The sequence below is a fragment of the Dromiciops gliroides genome, chromosome 5, assembly GCF_019393635.1.
Source record: "Dromiciops gliroides isolate mDroGli1 chromosome 5, mDroGli1.pri, whole genome shotgun sequence".
NCBI lineage: Eukaryota > Metazoa > Chordata > Mammalia > Microbiotheria > Microbiotheriidae > Dromiciops > Dromiciops gliroides.
Window position 1 is genome coordinate 148,983,511 of NC_057865.1, and position 23,345 is coordinate 149,006,855.

At 36.7% G+C, this 23,345-nt stretch overlaps 1 protein-coding gene across 1 annotated transcript in view; it reads left to right on the plus strand.

Moving 5' to 3' along the window:
• Positions 1-23,345, plus strand: part of FBXL13 (F-box and leucine rich repeat protein 13) — a 212,442-nt gene that overhangs the window by 7,505 nt on the left and 181,592 nt on the right. The window contains exon 2 of the mRNA XM_043967586.1: positions 22,766-22,861. Within this exon, the coding sequence (XP_043823521.1) occupies positions 22,766-22,861 (96 nt within the window). The remainder of the gene's footprint in view (positions 1-22,765; positions 22,862-23,345) is intronic.

Consider the following 23,345-nt stretch of genomic DNA (forward strand, 5'->3'; position numbering starts at 1 on the left):
TAAAAGGAGAGAAAGTAGAGACATCTATTCTAGACAGCCTTCTCGAGTTGTTTAGCTACAAAAGGCAGGAGAGATCTCTAATGATAGAGGTGATGGAAGGATCAAGTGAAGGTGTTTTGAAGATAGAGGGGACATAAGCAGAAGGGAAGTAGCCAGTGGACATGGAAAGATTGAGGATAAGTGTAAGAATGGGGATGATAGAGGGGACAATTTTCTAGATGAGACAGGACCTTAAAATGGGATCATTTATTCAGATAGATTGTTTTGAGATTTGTATTTTCTGTTAAGGACTGCTTTGGCTGCATCCTAACCATTTTGGCATGTTGTCTCATTGTTGTTATTATCTTTATTGAAGTTGGTTGTTTCTATGATTTGTTCTTTGAAATATCCAATTAATTTTTAATCATGTTGTCAGCAGGCATTTATTGAATGCAATTGTTATAGCATGTATTCAATATTTTGGCTTTTTTCACTTGTTTGTGAGGTTTTGGTGACCTAATATATGTTTAGGTTGGTAAAAGTTTCACGCACAACTGATAATGTGTCTATTTCTTTTATTGTTAATTCAGCAAACACTACAGTTCTAATATATCTCATTTTTCTAAAATCCTATTCAACTTTAACTTCTTTCTTTTTTCTTTTGTTATATTTGCCTTAATTAAATGGGATTCTTTGAGGTCACCCATGATTATTGATTTACTGTCTTTTTCTTCCTGTAACTCATTTTGCTATACCATTCTATACATATACATACATATATATATTTAGCACTGATATTAATTCATTGTCTGTGGCACCTTGCAGCATAATGTAGTTTCTTTGTTTATCTCTTTTGTTGTTGTTGAGTTGTTTCAGTCATATCCAACTCTTCATGATCCTATTTGGGGTTTAATAGGCAAAGATACTGGAGTGGTTTGTCTCATTTCCTTCTCTAGGTCATTTTACAGATCAAGAAACTGAGGCAAACAGCATTAAATAACCTGCCCAAGGTCACATAGCCAGTAAGTGTCTGAGGCTGGATTTGAACTCAGGAAGATGAATCTTTCTAACTCCAGGCCTGATGCTCTGTTTGTGACACGTCGCTGCCCTTAACTCTTTCAATCAAGTCTGTTTTTTGCTGTTGTCTTGTTGATCTAAAATCATGATTAATACTCCTGCCTGTTTTTTCGTCAGCTTAAGCATAACAGACTTTGCTTTAGCTCCTTATTTTAACTCCATGTGAGTCTTTATATTTCAAATATGTTTCTTGTCACCAATATATTCTTGGACTTTGCTTTCTCATCCAGTCTATCTCTTTCCTTTTAATGGCTGATTTCATCTCATTCACATTCATGGTTATCATTATTAATTGTTTATTTCCTTTTATTCTATTTTCTTTTTCATTCTGTTCTCTTGTTTCCCACCCAACTTGTTGAGAGAAAGGTAGTGGTAAGTAAGGAATGTGTTCTGTTTCTGTTTCCCTTCCAGTCTTTTCTTTCTGTCAAGCAGAATCCAATTATAGGCTTCTAAGCTTTCTTTCTTTTTAAATTGCTCTTCACATTCTACCCTCCAGGAAGGGAATTTGTTTTGCTTCTGACTAGCCTCTTCCTCCTGTTTCCCTGTTGAGTGAAGTGTATTTTTGTACTCAACTGTGTACATGTATTCTTGACACCTTTAACCAGTTCAGATGAGTGAGGTCCAAATGTCTACTACTCTCCTTTCCCCTTCCTCCATGTTTGTATAGTCTTCTACTTGAATACCCTAATTAGGTAAGATAATTTCCCCTACCTTTCTTCTCTCTCTTTATTCCCTAGTGCATTTCCTTCCCCCTTCCTTTCCCTTATATTCTTTTAGGATCACCAAAGCATAACAAAACCACTCCTAGGCCTGCTGTTTGATTTGGCTTCCTCTCTGACCCTTAATGTTACTTGCTGTCAGCCAGACTCATTGTCCCCCTTAAGACCACACCCAGATAGTGGCCAGCTTGCTGGCTCAGTCTGGGTTGTGACCGAATTCTCTATATAGAGATATTGTCCCAAATTGTCCCAAATCAATGGGACAGTTCAGTCCTTCCTGACCTGATGTAATCCACCTTTAATTGCATGAACCTGTTAGATTTGATTGATGTATAATGACATGCCTCTTATCAAAAAGGAATAAAAAAACCTGAAAAAGTAGCCATGCTTTCTGTCTTTGGACCATGAGAAGCTAGGGAGCTGCTTTGTCAATCCCTTAGAGATTGATAAAGTTATAATATGCTTGCCTAAAACTGGTGTCTCTTGTAATTATTTTAACTATAACAAAGGTCTCTTTCCCCCAAGAGGTTTATACTTCTCCAGACAGGTTGTTTTTATTGCAAGCCTTTAATGATTTTCCTTTTTGGATTACAAATTCTTTTCTCCTTTATGATACTAACTGCCAAATCTTGAGTGATCCTGAGTGTGGCTCCTCAGTATCTCAATTCTTTCTTTATGTTTGTCCATAGTATTTTTTCTTTGACCTAAAAGCTCTGTGTTTTGGCTATGATGATTCTGAAAGTTTTCATTTTAGGGCTTGTGTCAGGAGATGACTGGTGGATTCTTTCTATTTTTACTTTGCCCTATAGTACTAGGAGATTTGGGCAATTTTATTTTATAATTTCTTGACATATGATGTGTAGGGTCTTTTTTGGAGGGTGGGGGTCATAGCTTTCAGTGTGGTATAATGCAAAGAAGTCTGTATTTGGAATCAGATACCAGAAGATGGGTTCACATACCAGTTCAACATTTTGCTGTGTGATTTTGGGCCTCCGTTTCTTCATCTGTAAAATGAGGATAATATTTACATTGTATGTTTCACAGAGTCAAGTAAAGCACTTTGTAAATCTCAAAGTGCTTTATTATTGTTATTGTTCAATACTCACCCTTGAAGATAGCACCCTCCTGGCTATAGCTGTCCCCAGTGTCTATAGATTTCTCTGTCTCCCTATGCTGACAGTCTATAAAAATGACTCACTGTGCTTTTTTCCCCTTGGATTTCTCAATCAGGTTTGTATCTGGTGTGTTTTTAGGTTTCTTTGGAGAAGTGAGGTAGAGATGGGCTGTACTGCTTCCTCCTATTCTGCTATCTTGGCTGGTCTCCCAGCGTTTTTCTATACTTCTTTTTGCCCACATTCCTTCTAATTGTTTTATTAAATAATACTTCTCCTAATTGTTATCTTCTTCTATAGTGTTTTATGAATGAAGTTGTATTCTAATTGCTATTTGTGCTTGCCTGTCATATTTCTACTTGGCAAGGAGATACAGTATTGGGTGGCTATGGATCTTAGACTTATTCCCCTTCTCTCTTATTATATCTGCTTTACATTGGTTTAACTTGTAAATTATAACAATTAAAGAAAACATCTTTGCTTTTTAATTTTTGTTTCTTATATTTTGAGCATTTTAATAGGTATCATTTTCCAGTTTTTCTATTTGTTTTCTTGCATCTGCAAGAGTTTTAAAGCAGAATCAGACAAGTGGCACATATTTTAGGCAATATATTTTTAGTATGACTCCTATAGTTCGAGTGATTTTGGCCTTTGTTATTTTGGCAAGAATTTTTCACATGCTTTTAAAAATGAAAATAAATACCAAGATAGCTGTATTTTTGGCACCAGTTGATTATTTGTAAGCCATTGAAACTGGCTGTCTTTCTTTTCAAAAACTATCATTGTGGTATTAGAAAAACTAAGTTTTGATTGATTCTTTTTTGTGATGGTTACTTACTTTGCACATTATGATTTTAACAACAACAATAGTTGACATTTATATAATGAATCAAGGTTTACAAAGAACTTTACAGACATTATCTCATTTTAACTAAGAACTAGATGAGTAAATCATAGATTTTTAGGACTGGAAGGGTAGGTCATACTGCCTATATTCAGAATACAGATTTTGCCAAAGTCACTTAAGGAAAGAACAAGTTTTGAGCCTAATAACCTTTTTTATTAGGTGATAAAGAAATGTAACGATTCAACAGAAGTGAGTTCAGAGATATCTTTGCTCCCCTCCTTGATGAGCAGAAATCACTTCCATGGAAACAGAGACTGACCTTTATTCTGGCAATGGTGTCCTTGTGGAACTGCTATAACAACAACAAAAAATTTCAATATTTCTGTCTAGCAATTTGACACAGATGGGCTCCTATTGACTTTTTTTCTTTTTTTTTCTATTGACTTTTAAAGGCTGCAGTTGGATTTTTAAATGCAATATGGAGATGTATAGTAGCACAGAGGGATGTACTTTGCTGCACTAAATAATAGTTGAGCAATGCAAGAATCACAATTGTAATTGATCCAAAGGACAACAAAAAGGACATAAGTGGGCTGCAGCTTATTATCACCAATGAGTCACATTGGAGAAGTGTTTCAGTGACACACTCAAGGACATGTATGACCAAAAAAAGAGTAGTCTGGTCATGGAGTGAGAGCTATGAAAAGATAGTTAGCCCAAACACTGCACTGATATTCACAAACTTTGGACAAACCCCCCCCCCCCCCAAATCAAAGAACTCTAGTATGATGAAGGTTTTACAGAAAGCCATGGGTAGTATTCCCAAAGGTGATATGGTATGGTTTGTGATTTTCACCAGCGAAGGGAGTGTACACACCAATAATAACAATCCCTGGTGTTTGTTTACATAACATTTTGTTTTCTATTTTTTTTTTTTGGTCCAGACCTATATTTTCATTGGTTGGGGAACTCCTGGTGAATCCCTTAGGAAGAAGGACTTGAGTTTTCCTTTCTTTTTCTTTTTTATGCCTTTCTTTATATCCCTAGCACTTAGCACAATGCCTGGCATGTAGGTGTTACTTAATAAATATTTATTGACTGACTGACCCATATTAACAACCACTATACAAGTTATATGATTAGATAATTATTTGGAATATTTAAAGTCTAAGTGACTTGTCTAGGATCACACAGAAAATGTGTGTGTGTGTGTGTGTGTGTGTGTGTGTGTGTGTGTGTATAATTGGTCAGATTTTAACCTAGGCCTTAATGTTTCTGAGGAGTCTCTTTCCACAACACCAATACTTATAGTTTGTCTCCTTGGATTAGCAGTTGATCCATTGAAAAACTGAAGCATGCAGTAGTTTTGTTTTTTGTTATCTTCCCATTTTCAAACTCCTTGCACAGGGTGTGTAATAGTTTTGGATTTCCTATGACCTTTATATAGGTAGTCTTATGACCAGCCACAAGGATGGTCACACCTTAGAAATTGTCATTACTTGAAATTGTTCTGCTTTGAATTCCTTGAATTCTTCACTGACAAAAATCTGTTCTTCCTCATCTTTCATTCCATTACTCTTTTTGAACCTTCTTTTTGCCCTAATTATGACCTTCCTCCAGATGTGTCGGAAGAAATTACAACCTCTGCCAGCCTGATCCACTACCAATTTATGTATATAACCTCAGTTGGACCCTCAATGCTTCATGGAAATAACTGTATTCACTTCTCAGTGACTCTCTATCATACCCCGCCCCCCCATTCATCTAGTCCAAATCTTGTATATTCTCCTTACACTCTTGATTCTATCTTCATCCTCTTTTCTTAACACTAAGGCAAAGTAATATGAATTCCCTAACTCTCTTTGTACACACTTCAAAAATCTCTGTATGTGTTCACACATCCTCTCCTTTTTGCTGTGGTTTCAGAAGATGAGGAGACTCTATTCTTTTTCAGGACTAATTCTTCCACCTTTGCCTCTGATCCCTTATCTTTGTCTTTTCTTAGATTTTGCTACGTGGATCCTTCCCGTTTAAAATTCCTGTCTCTCATCTGAATTCTTACCTTCTGCCTACAAAGCTCTCATCATTCTTTTTGTCTTCCACTCCCTCAAAGCTATTCATTTGATGATATAACAGTGTAGTATAGTGGAAAGAAATCAGTACTTGGAATCAGGAACCAGATGCTGGGTTCACATACAGCTCAAAGTTTTGCCATGTGGCCTCAGTTTCTTCATCTAAAAAATGAGACTGATGATACTGATGATATTGTATGTCTCTCAGAGTCAACTAAAGTACTCTGTAAATTTCAAAGTGCTCTATAAATTGAACTATTATGACTATCATAAAATGATGCTAATAATACTTCTATCATCTACCTTTTATGGTGGTTTTTTAGAAAAATAAAGCTTAATGTGTTATATCAATCTAATTATTATGGTCTTCATCTGCCTCATTATCAAAGAGATAATCTGTATTAGTTTCCTAGCCACCCATTCACACCTCAATTTCTTCCAATCTTTGCCTGCTTCTCTACTGTAATTCCCCTTTTAGACGTCACCAAAAATTCCTTTATCACCACATACAATGCTGTTTTTTCATTGTCATCTTCTCTGTAGTGCTCGTATAATTTATTACTTCTTCCTTCTTGACAGTCTCTCCTCCCTTGGGTCCTATGCTGTTGGGAGGACCTAAAATCATAGTTGGTCTCCTGATTCTTCTCCTACCTTTTATTTCTCTGTATCCTTCACTTGCTCTTCTTTCTCTGGCTACCTCTAATATGTAGGTGGCTCCTAATGGTTTGTCATTGGTCATCTTCTCTTCTCTCTCCATATTCTTTCTGTTGGCATTTGTCTAACTCCCATGGCTTTCACTGGTGGTGAGTTTCATGAAAATACCTCTTTCGTCCATTTCCTTCTTTCCACTCCAAGTGTCGCTACCATTCTTCAATGTCTTATTAGTAGATCTGAATGATGTAGGAATTGTTCCAATGCAAAGCCCACTTGATATCCTAAAAGGTATGTTCCTGAATCTATATCCAGAATCTATGTCTTGAATTTATGTTTGTTTCTTGGAAAGGCTTCCATCAAGGTGAAGCAACCTGAGATCAACTGACACTAGAAGTTTATATAACTTAGGAAGTGTTACATTCTCTAAGGCTTTCACATATATCCTAGAAAAAATACCATGTGACTTCAGCGTGAAAACTGGGGAGAATAAGGGAAAACTATGTTGGAAAATATGGTTGGAGATAAGAAAGGAAATATTATTGAAATGAAATATTGTGAATACTTTGTTCAGGGATGGAATTGGAAGATGCAGAATAAACACAAAACATCACAAAATATGTAACAATATATTTTAAAAGATAGGAAACAAGTTTCTGGATTGGGAGTTATATAAGAATATGCTGCCTGTCAGATTGTTGACCAGTTAGAGTAATCCACAGACACAATCTGTTGACAGTTTTTGTCATTTCTGCCTTAACATAATTTCTCATCTTGGCCCCTCTTTTCTCTTCTGGCATCACTATCTCCCTGGTACAGATTCTTATCACTTTATGTCTAGACTATTCCACTAGCATGTTGGTTGGCTTTCTTGCCCAAGTCTCTCCCTAACTTCATCATTCTCCACTTAGACCTAAAGGTCTAACCATTTTACTTCCTTGCTCAATAAATACAGGTGCTTCCCTATTACCTCCCAGATCAAAAACAGAATACTCTGGCATTGAAAGGCATTCAAAACCTGGCCTCTTCCTGTCTTTCCAGCCTGCTTACACTTTAGTCCTTTCTGTATATTCTACTACTATTCCTTGCACAGGCCACTCCATATCCCTATTCCATGTCTTTTCACTATGCCTGGAATACTCCCCCTGTTCATATTTGCCTGCTGTTTTCTCTCTGAGTCTTTCTCAAGACAGATTGAATATCACCTTTTGCAGGATATCATTCTTGGTCTATGCAGCATGATGTAATGAGTTGTGTCAAACCCAGATAGAAAGGGGGCCACTAAACAGTACTTAAGGATCCCTGGGGACTACATATTGACTTAGAAAGCAACACATTAACATTATGTTTTCATTTATTTTGTCAAGTATTTTCCAGTTACATTTTTTGGGGGGTGGGGCAATGAGGGTTAAGTGACTTGCCCAGGGTCACACAGCTAGTAAGTGTCAATTATCTGAGGCTGGATTTGAACTCAGGTCCTCCTGAATCCAGGGTTGGTGTTTTATCCACTGCGCCACCTAGCTGCCCCCAATTACCTTTTTTTTTTTTTTTTTTTTGGTGGGGAAATGGGGGTTAAGTGACTTGCCCAGGGTCACACAGCTAGTAAGTGTCAAGTGTCTGAGGCCAGATTTGAATTCAGGTACTCCTGAATCTAGGGCCAGCGCTTTAACCACTGCACCATCTAGCGGCCCCCCCCCTTACATTTTTAATATGTTTCAGCCATAATTGGGCTTGACACCTTTGGTGTAATGAATAGAGCTAAATCAGGAACCACTAGGTTCAAGTACTGTCTCTAACATAAAATGGTTACATCCCTTTCGGCAAATCACTTAATCTCTCAGTTCTGAGGGGTGTGTTAGAGCCAGCTAGAGCCAAATGTTAATTTTTTTTATACCTTGCAAATTGTAAAATGCTATAAAATCAGGGCTTGATTAATTGTTGGTTATGTAGAATTAAGAAAATGATGAAGAAAAATTTAATGTTACAGATTAGACTTAAAAATGTGTTGTGCATACTTTTTTTTTTTTCTGAAGAGACATTTACTGTCACATCCCTGGCTCTAAGCAACTCTCAAGAACTATGAGTGGCACAGAATGGATAAAGTGTGTTTCTTCACTAGAAAGCTGCCTACATCATTGAAATAATAGGCCTAATGTCTGCTCCTCCTCAAAGAGATGAGGATTCCTAGAACAGTGGAAAAGATCAAAGACAGTACTGCTTTAAAAAACAGTAACTGAGAAGACATCAACAACTTGTAACCAATAGGCCTACTTTCCTTTAGCCAAAACATCTCTATGTTGGCGATTTTTGCATGGATTGAGGCTATCTTTGAAAACATGAAAGATGAACAGGCAAATTTTTGCAGATGATTTCCTATAGCACACCCCATCTTCAGAGTCACATGATTAATTGAGCTGTAGAGAATAAACTGTGCTTTTTGTTTGCTGATTACCTGAAATGATTTTACTCGGTTAGGAAAAAGAAGCCTCATAGGTTTTCTCCAACAAAGTGTCCCCCCACATATGTTGAGCTCAGATAAGATTATGTGATAGATTCAACCACATTATATGTCATTTCTATAGAGAGTAATTTCTAGAAATAGTGAGATTCTTCAGATACAAGTTTGTGGATAATATTGTACTGAATGATCAAACCTTGAAACACAATAGGACCACTTTAATGAGATCCATAGTCATTCAAAAGAGATCCATTTATATAAGACACTAACATTACACATTTATTTAATACTTTACACTTATCTCATTACACAGTTTGTAATTGAATAGAATGAGGTGGACAGTCTGAATTGCAGTTGGAAAGGTATGGAACACTCTTAATAATCCTAAGCTTTGTAATATTGCCCAAATCCACCTTTTTAACATTCGATATTCTCTATAAATCAACAAGCATTTATTAAGCAACTACTGTTTATTAAACATCAAGTATTAGGTGCTGGAGATACAAAGATGGAAGTGATAACAATCCATACCCTCAAAGGGCTAGCCCGGGGTGACAACTCATACACATAGAAACATATGCAAAATGGAAGCAAGTTGAATTTGGAGGGAGAGGCATGAGCTAGCTGTGGAAATCAGAAAAGGCCTCATGAAGAAGGTAGTGCTTGAGTGGAGCCTTGAAGGAAGATAGGGATCCTGAGCAGTGAAGATGAAAAGACATTAAGGTAGTGAAAGGTGGTGTGCCAAGTATGAAGAATTGTGAGAAAGCTAGTTTGGTTAGATCATAGGGCACGTAGAGAGGAGTAATGAGCAATAAGGCTGGAAAGGTAGATTGTTCCAGGCTGTGAGGGGTTTTAAATTCCAAAATGAGTTTTTATTTCATCCTAGAGATAATAGGGAACCATTAGAGTGTATCTAGTGTATGGGGTGGGGGAAGGGGTAGTTAGAAAAGGAGGAGAAGAAAGAACAGGAGAAGGAGGAGGGAAGGGAATAAGCATTTATATAGCACTTAGTATGTACCAGGTTCTGTGCTAAGCTGTTTACAAATGTTATCTCATTTGTTCCTCACATCTACCCTGTGAAATAGGTGCTGTTATAATTCTTTTACATTTGAGGAAAATGAGGCCAACAGAGTCACTTGCCCAAGGTCATACAGCTAGTAAGTATCTGAAGCTGGTTTTGAACTCAGGTCTTCCTTATTATCCTGGTAGTCTATTAACTGTACCACCTAGTTGCCTTAGAAGAATGACATGATAAGATTTATGCTTTGGGAAAATCATCCTGGAAACTATATAGAGAATGGATTGGAGAGGGGAGAGACTTGAGGCAGTGAAGACAGTCAGGGGATAATATGTTGGATTATGGAATACTGAAATGTCAGAGGAATCAAAATTGAGGTGACCCAAAATACAATGAAAGGGTAGATATAAGGAGGTTGTAGCATGTTAACAGTGATGACTTATGAACAAGAAGTAATTCAGTAGCATTAATAAAGATATGTATGACCAAAAATGGAAGCAGAACAGTTATGTAGTGAGAGCACAGACAACCAGACTGTTGCTCTGATATATGTGAAATATACTAGAGGAAGGTGCCTAGGATTCTGGGTAGCTCTTTTATATAGGATTTTTGGGAAGACATGGAGAAAAATTACAGACGAGAAGGTGGGATGGGTTGCAATCTGCAATGATGCACATCAGTGAAATTGTGAGTCCTTTGAAGTGTCAAAGTATTTTATGTTTCCTGATGGTTAACTGTACAGAACCAAGTAAAACTCAAAACTGAATTAAACCTTGACCATATAGTAAGTACATTGTTATACCACTAAGATTACTACTGATCTGCAGAGAGAGGTAGATAACATGTTAGATGACAGAATCAGGATCCAAAACAGATGTCAACAGGCTGGAAACTTAGGCTGAATGTAGAAAGATGAAATTTAATAGGGATAAATGTAAATTTTTTTATTTGTATTAAAAAACCGACTTCTTAAGTATAAGATTGGGGAGGCATACATGGCTAAGCAGTAGTTTATCTTAAAAAGATATGTGCATTTTAGTGGACTGCAAACTCAGTATATCAGCAGTATACTGTGGCATCATGTGATCTTTGGTGACTAAGAGGGGCCTAGTATCCCAAATAAGGCATATGATAGCCCTAGTTTACTTTACTCTAGTTAGATCACATCTACAGCAGAAGTGTCAAATTCAAGACCTGCCAGCCAAATTGAGTGCTGGGTAACCAGATTAAAATGTAACTGGATGGGGAAGCTAGGTGGCGCAGTGGATAGAGCACCAGCCCTGGAGTCAGGAGTACCTGAGTTCAAATCTGGCCTCAGACACTTAACACTTACTAGCTGTGTGACCCTGGGCAAGTCACTTAACCCAATTGCCTCACTAAAAAAAAAAAAATTAAAAAAAATGTAACTGGATAATGTTTAACAAAATAAAAATAAAATACAAAAAAGATAATGTTAATTTGTGGTTTTCTAAGTCAACATGTGGCCCACAGAGATCCAGTTCTATTTAAATTTGACACCACTGATCTGGAGTACTATATTTAGTCCTGGGTACCACATTTTAGGAAGGTCCACAGTGTGATAGATAGCATTGAAAGAAGAAATGTGGATGAAAAGCCTTGAGAGCTTGGTTGAAGAAAATCGGTTGAAGGAACTGCTGGTTATGTTCAACCTAGATAAGAGAAGGCTTCAGAGAAGAACACAATCGCTATCTTTAAGTATTTTAAGATCTGTCATATGCTAATGTAGAAATATGTTTAATGTGATTGTACATATATAACATATCAGATTGCTTGCTGTCTTGGGGAGTGGGAAGAGGGAGGGGAGGGAGGGAGAAAAATTTGAAAGTAAGAAATCTTATAAAAAAATGTTGAAAACTATCTCTACTTGTAGCTAGAAAATAATAAAATACTCTTTTGATAAAAAAAGAAGTGATGCATTACCTACTATTCCTATGTAGTTCCTACTAACCACAGCTCACCCTGTTTCATTGCTAGATTCACACATGTTTATTCATCCTGACTTAAAATGTCACGCTTTATCAAAAAGGCTCTATGATTTTTCTGGCAACAAACTTTATTTGCTTTTCATTTTTTCCTATTAAAAGTCAATTGATTGCCCTTGGTTAAAAAAAATCTGTCATATGGAAGAGGAATAAGGCTTCTTTTGCTTAGAAATAGGAGTGATGAGTGCAAGTTGCAAATAGGCAAATGTTTGAAAAGTAGAGCAGGCTTCTTTTGGAGGTAGAAGGTTTACCCTTTTTAGAGGCCTTCAAGAAAAGTATGCATAACCCCTTGGAAGCATGTTGTAGAAGGGATTTGGGGTCAGGTGTGGGCTGAATTAGATGGCAACTGAGGCCCCTTTCAGCTCTGAGAATATGTGACACTGGGATGATTCTAAAATGAAATATTGCTGATGAGAGATCGGAAAGGAGGAATTTTATAATGAGATCAAAGGAAGGAGAATATGTTTCTGGACTTGTTGAGCCATGTGTGTCTCATTTCAATCTCAGTTTTAGCTTCAAGACTAAAAAATACAATTATGTGTCATATCTATGTGACTTTTGACAGATCTTCCAGTGGATATTAATTATTTTTTGGCATGTATACTGGCTGAAGTGAACTAGATGTTGAATGAACAAGCTTCCATTGTACATAATTATTTAGCCTTAAAAATTTAAACTTATTCACCAAAAAAACCCCAAACCAAAACCAAAAACAAAAGGGGCAGCTAGGTGGCGCAGTGGATAGAGCACCGGCCCTGGAGTCAGGAGGACCTGAGTTCAAATCCGAATTCAGTCACTTACACTTACTAGCTGTGTGACCCTAGGCAAGTCACTTAACCCCAATTGCCTCACCAAAAAAAAAAAAACCAAAACCAACCAAACAAACAAATTTAAACTTATTTTTGATTGATAATTGAAGAGGTTCATAAACATTTTGCTTAATACTTGACTTTCTTAACACTTTCCCATTTCCCATTTTTGCTAATTCTTTAGAATTTTTGAAAATAGCAATATTACATTTAAATATTACTTGAATTATACCTATACTTTTTTTAGGTCTTTGGAAATGTTAGTTTTAGGATAAACTGAGGTTTCTACATTTATGTTTTAAGTTTTGAAGAAATAATTGGAAACAGCAGCTTACAACTGGTTACGGTTGGATCTGACTTGCTTGGAAAACATATAAATTTCAGGCTTATTTTATGGCATTTTTAAAAAAGGTTCAATTACATCAGCTCATGAAAACAAGTCAGTGTACTGTTTTACAACCATGTTCCTTGGGTACCTTATACCCATTAGGCAATATGTCAGTTTCAGACTTCTCAGTAAGCAGATGGTAGGGCTCATACATCTATCATTCAAACCGCAGGCCAAATTTTTTGAGTAAGTGGGAGAGTTGGCAAAGATTAGGAGTTTCTTGAAAATGTATTTTTCCCCCCATCTAGTTTGGCAAGAAGTATAACAGAAAAGCCTTATGTTGATAGATTCGGAAAGCCTAAATAACATAGCTATCTTATAGTTTTAAATCGGTTGTTTTTTTAGTATTAAAAGTACTGTCAAGTATATCTTTCATTAAATAAAACTATAGTTTTCTTTTTCAGTAAAAATGTTTTATAATTTTTTTGGACATGAAAACAATCAACAGTTTTCATAGCTCTAATGACTCACTTTCTTACTTGGAAACAAGCCTATATCGCCCATTAACACTAGTACCATTGTTATGCAGTAGAAGCAGATGGTTCAGAGTCATTTGATTAAACTGTTTGAGCTTTCTTATAAACTGAAGATCCTGTCAAAGTCTATGTTTTGATAACCTTAAGGGTCAGTGTGACCTTCCTGCGCAAATGCAGAAGGCTATTTCAGATCCAGTAATCTGTCATGCAGACTTCAGATAAGGCAGTATTTTAAAATCTTATCACTGGGTCAAGGAACTATTTTGTATGTTGGCTGAACTGTACATCTTGGCAACTAGGGTCAACAAAAAGACAAATGAAGTAAAAAATCAAAATCACATTCATGTCAGATTGTTTTGTTTTTGTTTTTGTCTTTCGGGGCAATGAGGGTTAAGTGACTTACCCAGGGTCACACACCTAGTAAGTTTCAAATGTCTGAGGTTGGATTTGAACTCAGGTCCTCCTAAATCCAGGGCCAGTGCTTTATCCACTGAACCACCTAGCTGCCTCTCAGATTGTTTTTAAGATGATTTGTGAGAGGTTTACTCTGAATATATTTCCTTTCATGAATATCAAGACGTTCCCTCAGCTCTCCTCTACTTAGCTTGAACCTATTCTTTCTTATCTGAAATGATGAATTGGTCCTCTTGTTTGTCAAAGTTAACATCTCTACCTATGCCTTTGATTCCATCTCCTTGTCTCCATCAGGACCTTGTATATTGATTATCCTCTCCATGTTTCCCAGCCAAGGAAAAGTGGAACTTCTGAAATTCATTTCTGACACGTGGGCTATGCACTAAAGCTGTGTTGTTTTTCCTTCACATTTGTTTCTAACATCTATACTCTTCCTCTTGGCAATCTTATGTATTTATCATGACTTTGGTTACTGCCTCCAAGTAGATAAATCTGTAGTTACTGTCTCTTTTCCTAAAGTGCCAGTCCTTTATTTCTAGCTGAATGAATGATATCTTCACCCAGAAATTTTTATCAGTACCTCAAATTCAACGTGTCTACTTCAGACCTGCACCTTTGTGGTTTCCCCATTTTTGGTGATGGAACCTTTATCCTCCTTAGTAACCTTGTAGTCATCTTTTCCTTGTCTTCTCCATATTCTCCATATTCAATCAGCTACTGAGTATTGTTAATTCTACCTTCCCAATATCTCTTGCATTTTCCCTTTCCTTTCTACTCCTACCGCAACCACTATAATGCATCTACTTTTGCCCAGATTCTTGAAATCTCCTCCTAATTGTTCTTCTTGAATGCTGTTCCTCTGCTGTCTAACTCTTCTAATGCACTTCTGTGAATTACTTATCTATTCAGAGCTTTGCATAGTTCCCCAGTGCTTACTGAATAAAGAATAAACACAATCATGCCCTATTATATCTTTCCATTGATCTCATACTACTTCCTTGCATGTTCCCTGAAATCCAGCTAAACCAGACTACCCAATAAACTCCAGTCTCATTCCACATCCTGTATCTGTGCTTTTGCTAATGCTTTACCCATGCCTTAAATGGCATGCCTTCCCATCTACCATCTTTATTTGTTGAAATCCCTCCCTCCCTGTAATGCTCAAGGCAGGTTCCATGACCCTATATGAAAATCCACTCTCTCCCCTCAAATTTTGCATAGAGTGAATTTCTCCTTTACATTTTCACTTCTGAACTATTATGTGATTGTCTTAACACCCTTCCCTAATTAGATTGTAAGTTTCTTGAGGGTTGAGACTGCATCTTATTTTATCTTGTAACTCCAGGGCCTAACATGATATCTTGGGCATAATAGATACTTTTTTTTTTGCAGGGCAATGAGGGTTAAGTGACTTGCCCAAGGTCACACAGCTAGTAAGTGTCAAGTGTCTGAGGCCAGATTTGAACTCGGGTCCTCCTGAATCCATGGCCGGTGCTTTATCTACTTTGCCACCTAGCTGCCCAGGCATAGCAGATACTTAAGTTTAAGTGTTTGTTGAAATCAATTGAATTATTAGGTGCTCAATAAATATTTATTTAATGACTAGTAGTTATAATTCCAGTCCAATGAAGGAACTGCTCTGACAAGAAAAAAGTAGAAAATAGCTTCTTGGTTCTAATAGAAAAAGGGATTTGGTTAATAATACGGGGTACAGATTAAGAATGGCATTAAAAGCCAAACAGAGGAGTTTAGGATCATCAGATTTTAGAGCTGGAATGGACCTCATAAGACATATAGTCCAACCTGTTTCATTTACAGATATATGCCCACTCTGGGGCAGCTAGGTGGCACAGTGGTTAAAGCATTGGCCTTGGATTCAGGAGGACCCGAATTCAAATCCAGCCTCAGACACTTGACACTTACTAGCTGCGTGACCCTGGGCAAGTCACTTAACCCTCATTGCCTCACAGAAAAACCAAAACCAAAACCAAAACAAACATATATATGCCCATTCTCCTCATGTTCAATTCTTGGCCCATCTGCTGTTCAGTTGGACTACCTAAATGGAACTGCTCATTCGTTGCACAATGAGATTTTGAGTACCTACATCATAGACAACCCACTCAGAGGATCAGAAAAATTTCTTTTTGATTTCTTATTTCAAAAGACACTTGAAATTTCCCTCAATGGATCCTTGCTGATGCAAAGGCAATGCTATTGGAATTTCAAACACCGAATAACAGGAAAACTAAGTTTATAGATGATAGAGAAGAAGATCACACAAGGCCAAAGAAGGCCTGAAAATAAAGTGCCCAATAAAAAGAATTAAGCACTAAGGGTGGATTACTTGATATTTTTAGGCACACAAATAAACCTTACCGTATGGACTTAAAAAATTATAAAATACGATAAGGCATAGTTTAGGTTTGTTTCAACTCAAAAATAAAAATTAAATTTCTCAACTAATCATATGCTCTAGTGTTATAAGATCTATTCTTTTTTTTTGTGGGGCAATGAGGGTTAAGTGACTTGCCTAGCATCACACAGCTAGTAAGTGTCAAGTGTCTGAGGCCACATTTGAACTCAGGTCCTCCTGAATTCAGGGCTGGTGCTTTATCCACTGCACCACCTAGCTGCCCCACATTTATGCTTTTCATATTGGTTATAAAATCAATGCTTGTGGATTCAATAATATATCAAATAACAGCACTGAACCATTTAACAAATGTAATTCTGCAAGAATTAATTTCAAAACAGACTTACAATGGAAACTCACACTGAAAAAACAGACTGTTTAATCACAGCCTAAAAAAAAAGGTGGCTTTTGTTTTGTTTTTTTGCCAATTTCTCTAGGATCCCACAAACTAGAGTATACAAAATTGAAAATCCTGGGTGGAAAATCCCTCCAGGCATCCCCACAAATTGAAAGGGCCCATTTTTATCCCAGATGAAGCCCACAAATATGCTCTGTCTTACTCTCCCAGAGCCAGGCAAACTATGTTTACTCCTCAATGTTCCCTGAGAAGCTTGGGAAGGTTTTTCCTCTAATGCTATTGGCTTGAGTTCCCACCAATTGTGTTTTTGCCCAATTTTAGGTACTTGTGACTGACCAGCACCCTACATGTGGAGAGAAGGAAATTGGCACTTGTGCAAAGTGCCTCTGATACCATCTCCTGGAGCTTGCTTCTGGGAGAATCATGATAACATGTAATGGAAGTATGTTAGAGACACATGCACACATGTAGACATTCTGTACCTGGTTCTGGTCTGTTAACCAAATGGTTATGAGAAGCCTTTTTTAATTGGCCTTCAATTGAGAGTGCCTTCATAAAAGCTTTAGTTGGTCTCAGCCATATTCTTTGGCCATTTTCTCTTTGGCTGTGTTCTTGGTGGATCTCTTAGACTCATTTGTGGGTAGTGTTTGGTAAGACAGTGGACTTTTTCCATTGGGATAAATAGCCCAATGATCTCAGGCCACATATTAGCCTTGACAGACAGATGCCATCAGAGACACTGTGCACACGTGCCGGTCTCTATTATATTGAAATATATCCTACCAATGGCCTATTTTAATTCTTTGATGATAAACATTTGCCATGACTACTAAGAGGAAGAGACAACTGACCAAAAAGTCATCAGGAGTTTTATATCCATTCTTTGTTTCCAAACTTGGTTGTATATATTTCAATGTCCCTGTGCTACAATATAAGGTTGATCAAGGGATTGACAGGAACAACTTGAGTTTATAGGCTGGTGAATCTCTATCAAAGCATAGAAATGTCCCATGGCACCCCCTGGAGGATAAACTTTACTGATGCTGGCAGATATGGTTCAATCCCAATGTTTTGGAAGGAGTTACTCATTTGTGCTGGCCTATAAAAAGGAAGTTTTCATTAAGTCTTTTTTTTTCTCATGAGATAAGGTCATAACCATGTCTTTCGAGGAGTCTCCTAGCCTCCTTCAACAGCCATTAATAGTGGTTTTGGATAAAGGCACATTATGAGATGCAAATGCTTGTTTGTACCCCTGTGATCTGAGAAGAAGGTTTCTGGACCCTAACTTCAAGGCCCTAGTAATTACAGAAGTTTTTTGAGGAAAATTTGTATCTCTGAAAGAAAATCTGTTTTAAAAGAATAGAAAGATAATCAGTGGCCTGAGATTACTGTGACTCCTCCCACAGAGATCTTACCATGCAAGGTTGGTGGGGTAGAAGTGCCTGTGTCTACATATTTTTAAGTTTCCACAAGTTTCTAGGTCGTGTTTTGTTTGTTTTGCCATAAGGGAATTCCTTTTAAAAGAGGGCAGGTGGAGAAGCAAAAAGAAAACAAGAAAGAGGAAATGTGACCCTGCCTGGATATATGCTTCTGTTGGAAGGCAAGGCTGTGCTGACCCTGCTGCCATCAAAAGCAGTGAATGAAAGTGAACAGTGATCAGGCACAGAAGTGAGGTGCTGAATAAACTCTGGCAGGTGACTGAGGAGAGAGTTTCCTGGGGGCCAGAAACAGTGGGGACTGATGAGTAAAACCCACCTCATTTCTTACTCCATCACCATTCTTCCACCAAGGTTTCTTGGGGAAGCTTTTGTTCAGTGACATTTCTCTTCATTTTCCCCTCCAGAGGCAAGTAGGATCCACTGCGCCACCTAGCTTCACTGTTGAATTGTTTTTTTGCTTGTATCTCATTCTTTGTGACCACTGTTGGGGTTTTCTTGGCAAAGATACTTGAGTGGTGGGGCAGCTAGGTGACGCAGTGGATAGAGCACCGGCCCTGGATTCAGGAGGACCTGAGGTCAAATATGACCTCAGACACTTAACACTTACTAGCTGTGTGACCCTGGGTAAGTCACTTAACCCCAATTGCCTCACCAAAAAAAAAAAAAAAAAGATACTTGAGTGGTTTGCTGTTTCCTTCTCCAGCTCATTTTACAGATGAGGACTTGCCCAGGGTCACACAGCTGGTAAGTGTCTGAGGCCAGATTTGAACTTGGGAAGATGAGTTTTCTTTAATCCAGGCCTAGCACTCTATCTACTGTATCACCTAGCTGTTCCTTTATTTATTATAATTTTTATTGCATTATAGTCAGGTTTTTAAAGCATGTTTTAAATATTTATTCTTCTACTCATAAAATTGCATGCTGTAACATATGACCAATTTTTATCAATGCATTGGTGATATAGATCAATACATATTTTATGTAAGGTTCCCATTCAATATTTGCTATCAGTTTATCAAATCTCATTTTTCTAACCTACTATTTAGATCCATAATATTCTTCTTTCTTTTTTTGTTAGATTTGTCAGTTTCTGAAAGAGGAATGCTGGTCACCTACAATTATTGTCTTACTTTACATCTTTTTGCACTTCAGTTAGCCTTTCCTTCAAATCTATTTGGTACACTCATATATTTTATATTTCTATTATTTCATTGTCTATGATATCCTTAAAGATAATGCAACATATCTTGAAATTATATTTCTTTAATGTTGCCTTGTCCAAAATCACGGTTGCAACCACTACTTTAAAAAATTCATTTGAAGCAAAATAAATTTCATTCTAGTTCTTCACTCTTACTCTCCACGTATCTTTGTTTTAAGCCCACTTCTTGTATATAGCAAATTGTTGAATTCTGGGTTTTTTTTAATACATCCTATAACTTAGTAACATCAAGTTTCACTGTCTAACATTTTAAAAAAACATCAGTAGGTACATGCCTCTTGTTTTACTTGAAACAATCCAATCCAAATTACCTCCTTTTAATAAATTTCACACACACACACACATATACAAATGCCACCTAGCTGCTTAGTGTAATACCTAGAAAATATATTGTAAGCCTATAATAAATGTTTGTTGAGTTTCATTCTTAGGAGAAATAATTTGAAGTCATTGATCATATTGAAGAACCATTTTTTATAATTTAGGAGTATGCTAATTGCTGTGGAATGTTATTTAGTGGTGGAAGTTTCCTTTATTTTTTGTATATAAAAATTCCATTTCTTTCATTTATCATCATCTACAAGTTTGTCTATACAATTTCAACTGTTATTACTGTAATATAGAAATGAACTTTCTTTTCCTGTCTTATTGTAAGATATTTTCTTTGTTAATGATGCTCTGGAATTTGATAACTATATTTCTGGATAAATTAAAGCTGGGGTTTTTTGCTAATTCAGACCTGGGAATTCTATCAATTTTAATTAACAAGCATTTATTAAATTCAATTTACATTTTGTCCCCTGTCTCCAGTACTTCTAGGCTATTCTTGTGTGATTTCATGAATTATAGTATTTGGGCTTCCCTCCCCAGGGATATGTTTCAGAATGCCTCATTTAGCTCTATCTTTAAGGTTATTTGGGTTGTTTTTTGAGCAGTGAGCTCATGCATCTTCCAATTTCACAGTATTTTAATTTTTTCCTGATATTTTTTCCATTTCTGCATTTTTAAAAATTCGAGTTCTGCCATTCTCTTTTTCAGTGTCTGCTGCTTTACTAAGCTTTTCCACTTGTTCCAAATAACCAATTTTCTTGTCTTTAAATTTTTTAAAGGTTTCTAGTTTCAGTCCTTATATTTTCCTTTCATTATTTTATTGAGTTCCTGAACTACTTGGGAGAATCTTAAAACAGTTCAATTCTCATTTATGTGGGTCCAGTAATTATTACTGAATTATGATCATTAATCCTCTTTTTCGTTTGCTTTTGGCTTCCTCTTTTCTTCAGTCTTTATCTTTTTTTTTCTCTGAGGTTTTGCTTCTAAGGAATTCTTTCCTTTTTCCTCTTTTCAAAAAATGACATAGGGAAGCTAGATTTAAAACATAATACTGACTCAACCGTTTTTATCAAAAGTCTGCAAAATTGTATTTTAGAAGTTGAATAATTGATATGCCCAAAGGGCGATAAAGCTGTGCATACCCTTTGACCCAGCAATACCACTTTTAGGTCTTTTCCCTAAAGAAATCATGGAAAGGGGAAAGGGACCCACATGTACAAAAATATTTATAGCTGCTCTTTACGTGGTAGCAAGGAATTGAAAGTTGAGGGGGTGTCCATCAATTGGGGAATGGCTGGACAAGTTGTGGTATATGAATACAATGGAATACTATTGTGCTGTAAGAAATGATGAGCAGGAGGAGTTCAGAGAAACCTGGAGGGTCTTACGTGAGCTGATGATGAGTGAGATGAGCAAAACCAGAAGAACATTGTACACAGTATCGTCAACATTGAGTGTTGATCTACTGTGATGGACTATATTCTCACCAATGCAATGGCACAGTAGAGTTCCAGGGAACTCATGATAGAAGAGGATCTCCAAATCCAAGAAAAAATAAAAAAAGAACTGTGGAGTATAGATGCTGAATGAACCATACTATTTCTTTTGTTTTTGGTGCTGTTGGTTTTTTTTTCTATTTTGAGGTTTTTCATCATTGCTCTGATTTTTTCTCTTATAACAGGACTAATGCAGAAATAGGATTAATGTTATTATGTGTATATGTATATGTATATAGATATATAGACATAACCTATATCAGATTACCTGCTATCTAGGGGAGGGTGGAAGGAGGGGAGGGAGGGAGAAAAATCTGAAATTGTAAAGCTTGTATAAACAAAAGTTGAGAACTATCTTTACATGTAACGGAAAAAATAAAATACCTTATATGTAAAATTTAAAAAAAATTTTAAAAAAGAAGTTGAATAGTTGAAAGAAGTGGATAAGAAATGTTCAAAGAGGCAGCAACAAGTCAGATGTACCTTATTAGGGCTCTTGAAAGGACGCAACTGGACCTGGCTTTGACATTCACAACATGGGTTTCTACTGAGAATATGTTAGCATTCAATGAATCTGGTTTCTGGGTATTGTTTTCTCAATATCCAAGTAGTGGTAAACCCAGCATCTCCAAGTTCAGCATTGATTCAAAGATCATTCAACATAAAAGAGACCTGGATCAATTTATTTTATTTTATTTTATTTTAATTTTTTGTGGGGCAATGAGATAAGTGACTTGCCCAGGGTCACACAGCTAGTAAGTGTCAAGCATCTGGATTTGAACTCAGGTCCTCCTGAATCCAGGGCTGGTGCTTTATCCACTGCACCACCTAGCTGTTCCCGATCAGTTTATTTTCTGTCCTAGGCTATACTCTAGGAATTTTACCCCATGAAGTTAATTATCTTACCCTCTGTGGTGGAATGGTTTTCTCCATCCATTTCAAGTTATCACCTGTGGCCTAAAGTGAATATCATTCTATCCTGATCTTATTTCAAAGTAAAACTCCTTTGTCTGGTGTCTTGCTTCTGGTCCATCGGTTACTATATGTCTTCTCAATAGTTACTTCTTATATTATCACCTCCCCATCTAATTGTCATTTATTGGGTTTTTGTGGTCTTAGTCTGCAGTGACATTTCAGTTGTTCAGAGATGAGGGTCCACAGTACATAAATAACCTTGGGGAACAAATGCAAATTAAATATAAACCCCCTCAACATTGGGTTATAAAACTATGGCACATATAGGAAAAATTAGTGCTACAAATAATAGTACTTAATAGTACTTAACAGCAGAAATTTCTTTTTCCATAAAATGCTTTATAGAGATATCCTCTGAATGAAATGTCTGAAAAGGGCCCAAGGGCACTGGAGAAAAGATCATTAGATATGTCAGGTGTCATATGATCCTATTAATAACAAGAGGAAAATAGAAAATGGCATCTTCCAAATTCTATATTTTCTGTTCTCATATTTCTGTTCTTTAGATTTTCCAACCCCTAAGTATCATTGATCGGGCAAACTGTGCTCAAGTCAACAATGCCTGGAGATCCATGACACATTTAAGATCATTGTGGAATGATGTAAGTATAACCAATTTCAAATGACATTTTATTTCTGTCTTCAAAAGGATAACAAATTACTATATAAGGCAGTTCTCCAAAATTTTTGTAAGCAAATAAGAATAGATTCTCATGTATTTTCTAGCATTTGGGCCCCAGCATTTCCATATTATTTTGGTTGTATAATCCCAGAAGGAGTTGTGGTTGGAAGGTGTCGGCAATACTTGGGGTGGTTATCTTACTGATATAAAAATTCACCCCAATAGGAACTTTCTTACTAAGGGGATTATCTTGTTGTTCACTATGTAGACCATAGATAGCAGGTACCTTAGTATTTCTTTCATTCATACACATTCTTTTTTTTTTTTTTTAATTTTGTGGGGCAATGGGGGTTAAGTGACTTGCCCAAGGTCACACAGCTAGTAAGTGTCAAGTGTCTGAGGCCAGATTTGAATTCAGGTACTCCTGAATCCAGGGCCGGTGCTTTATCCACTGCGCCATCTAG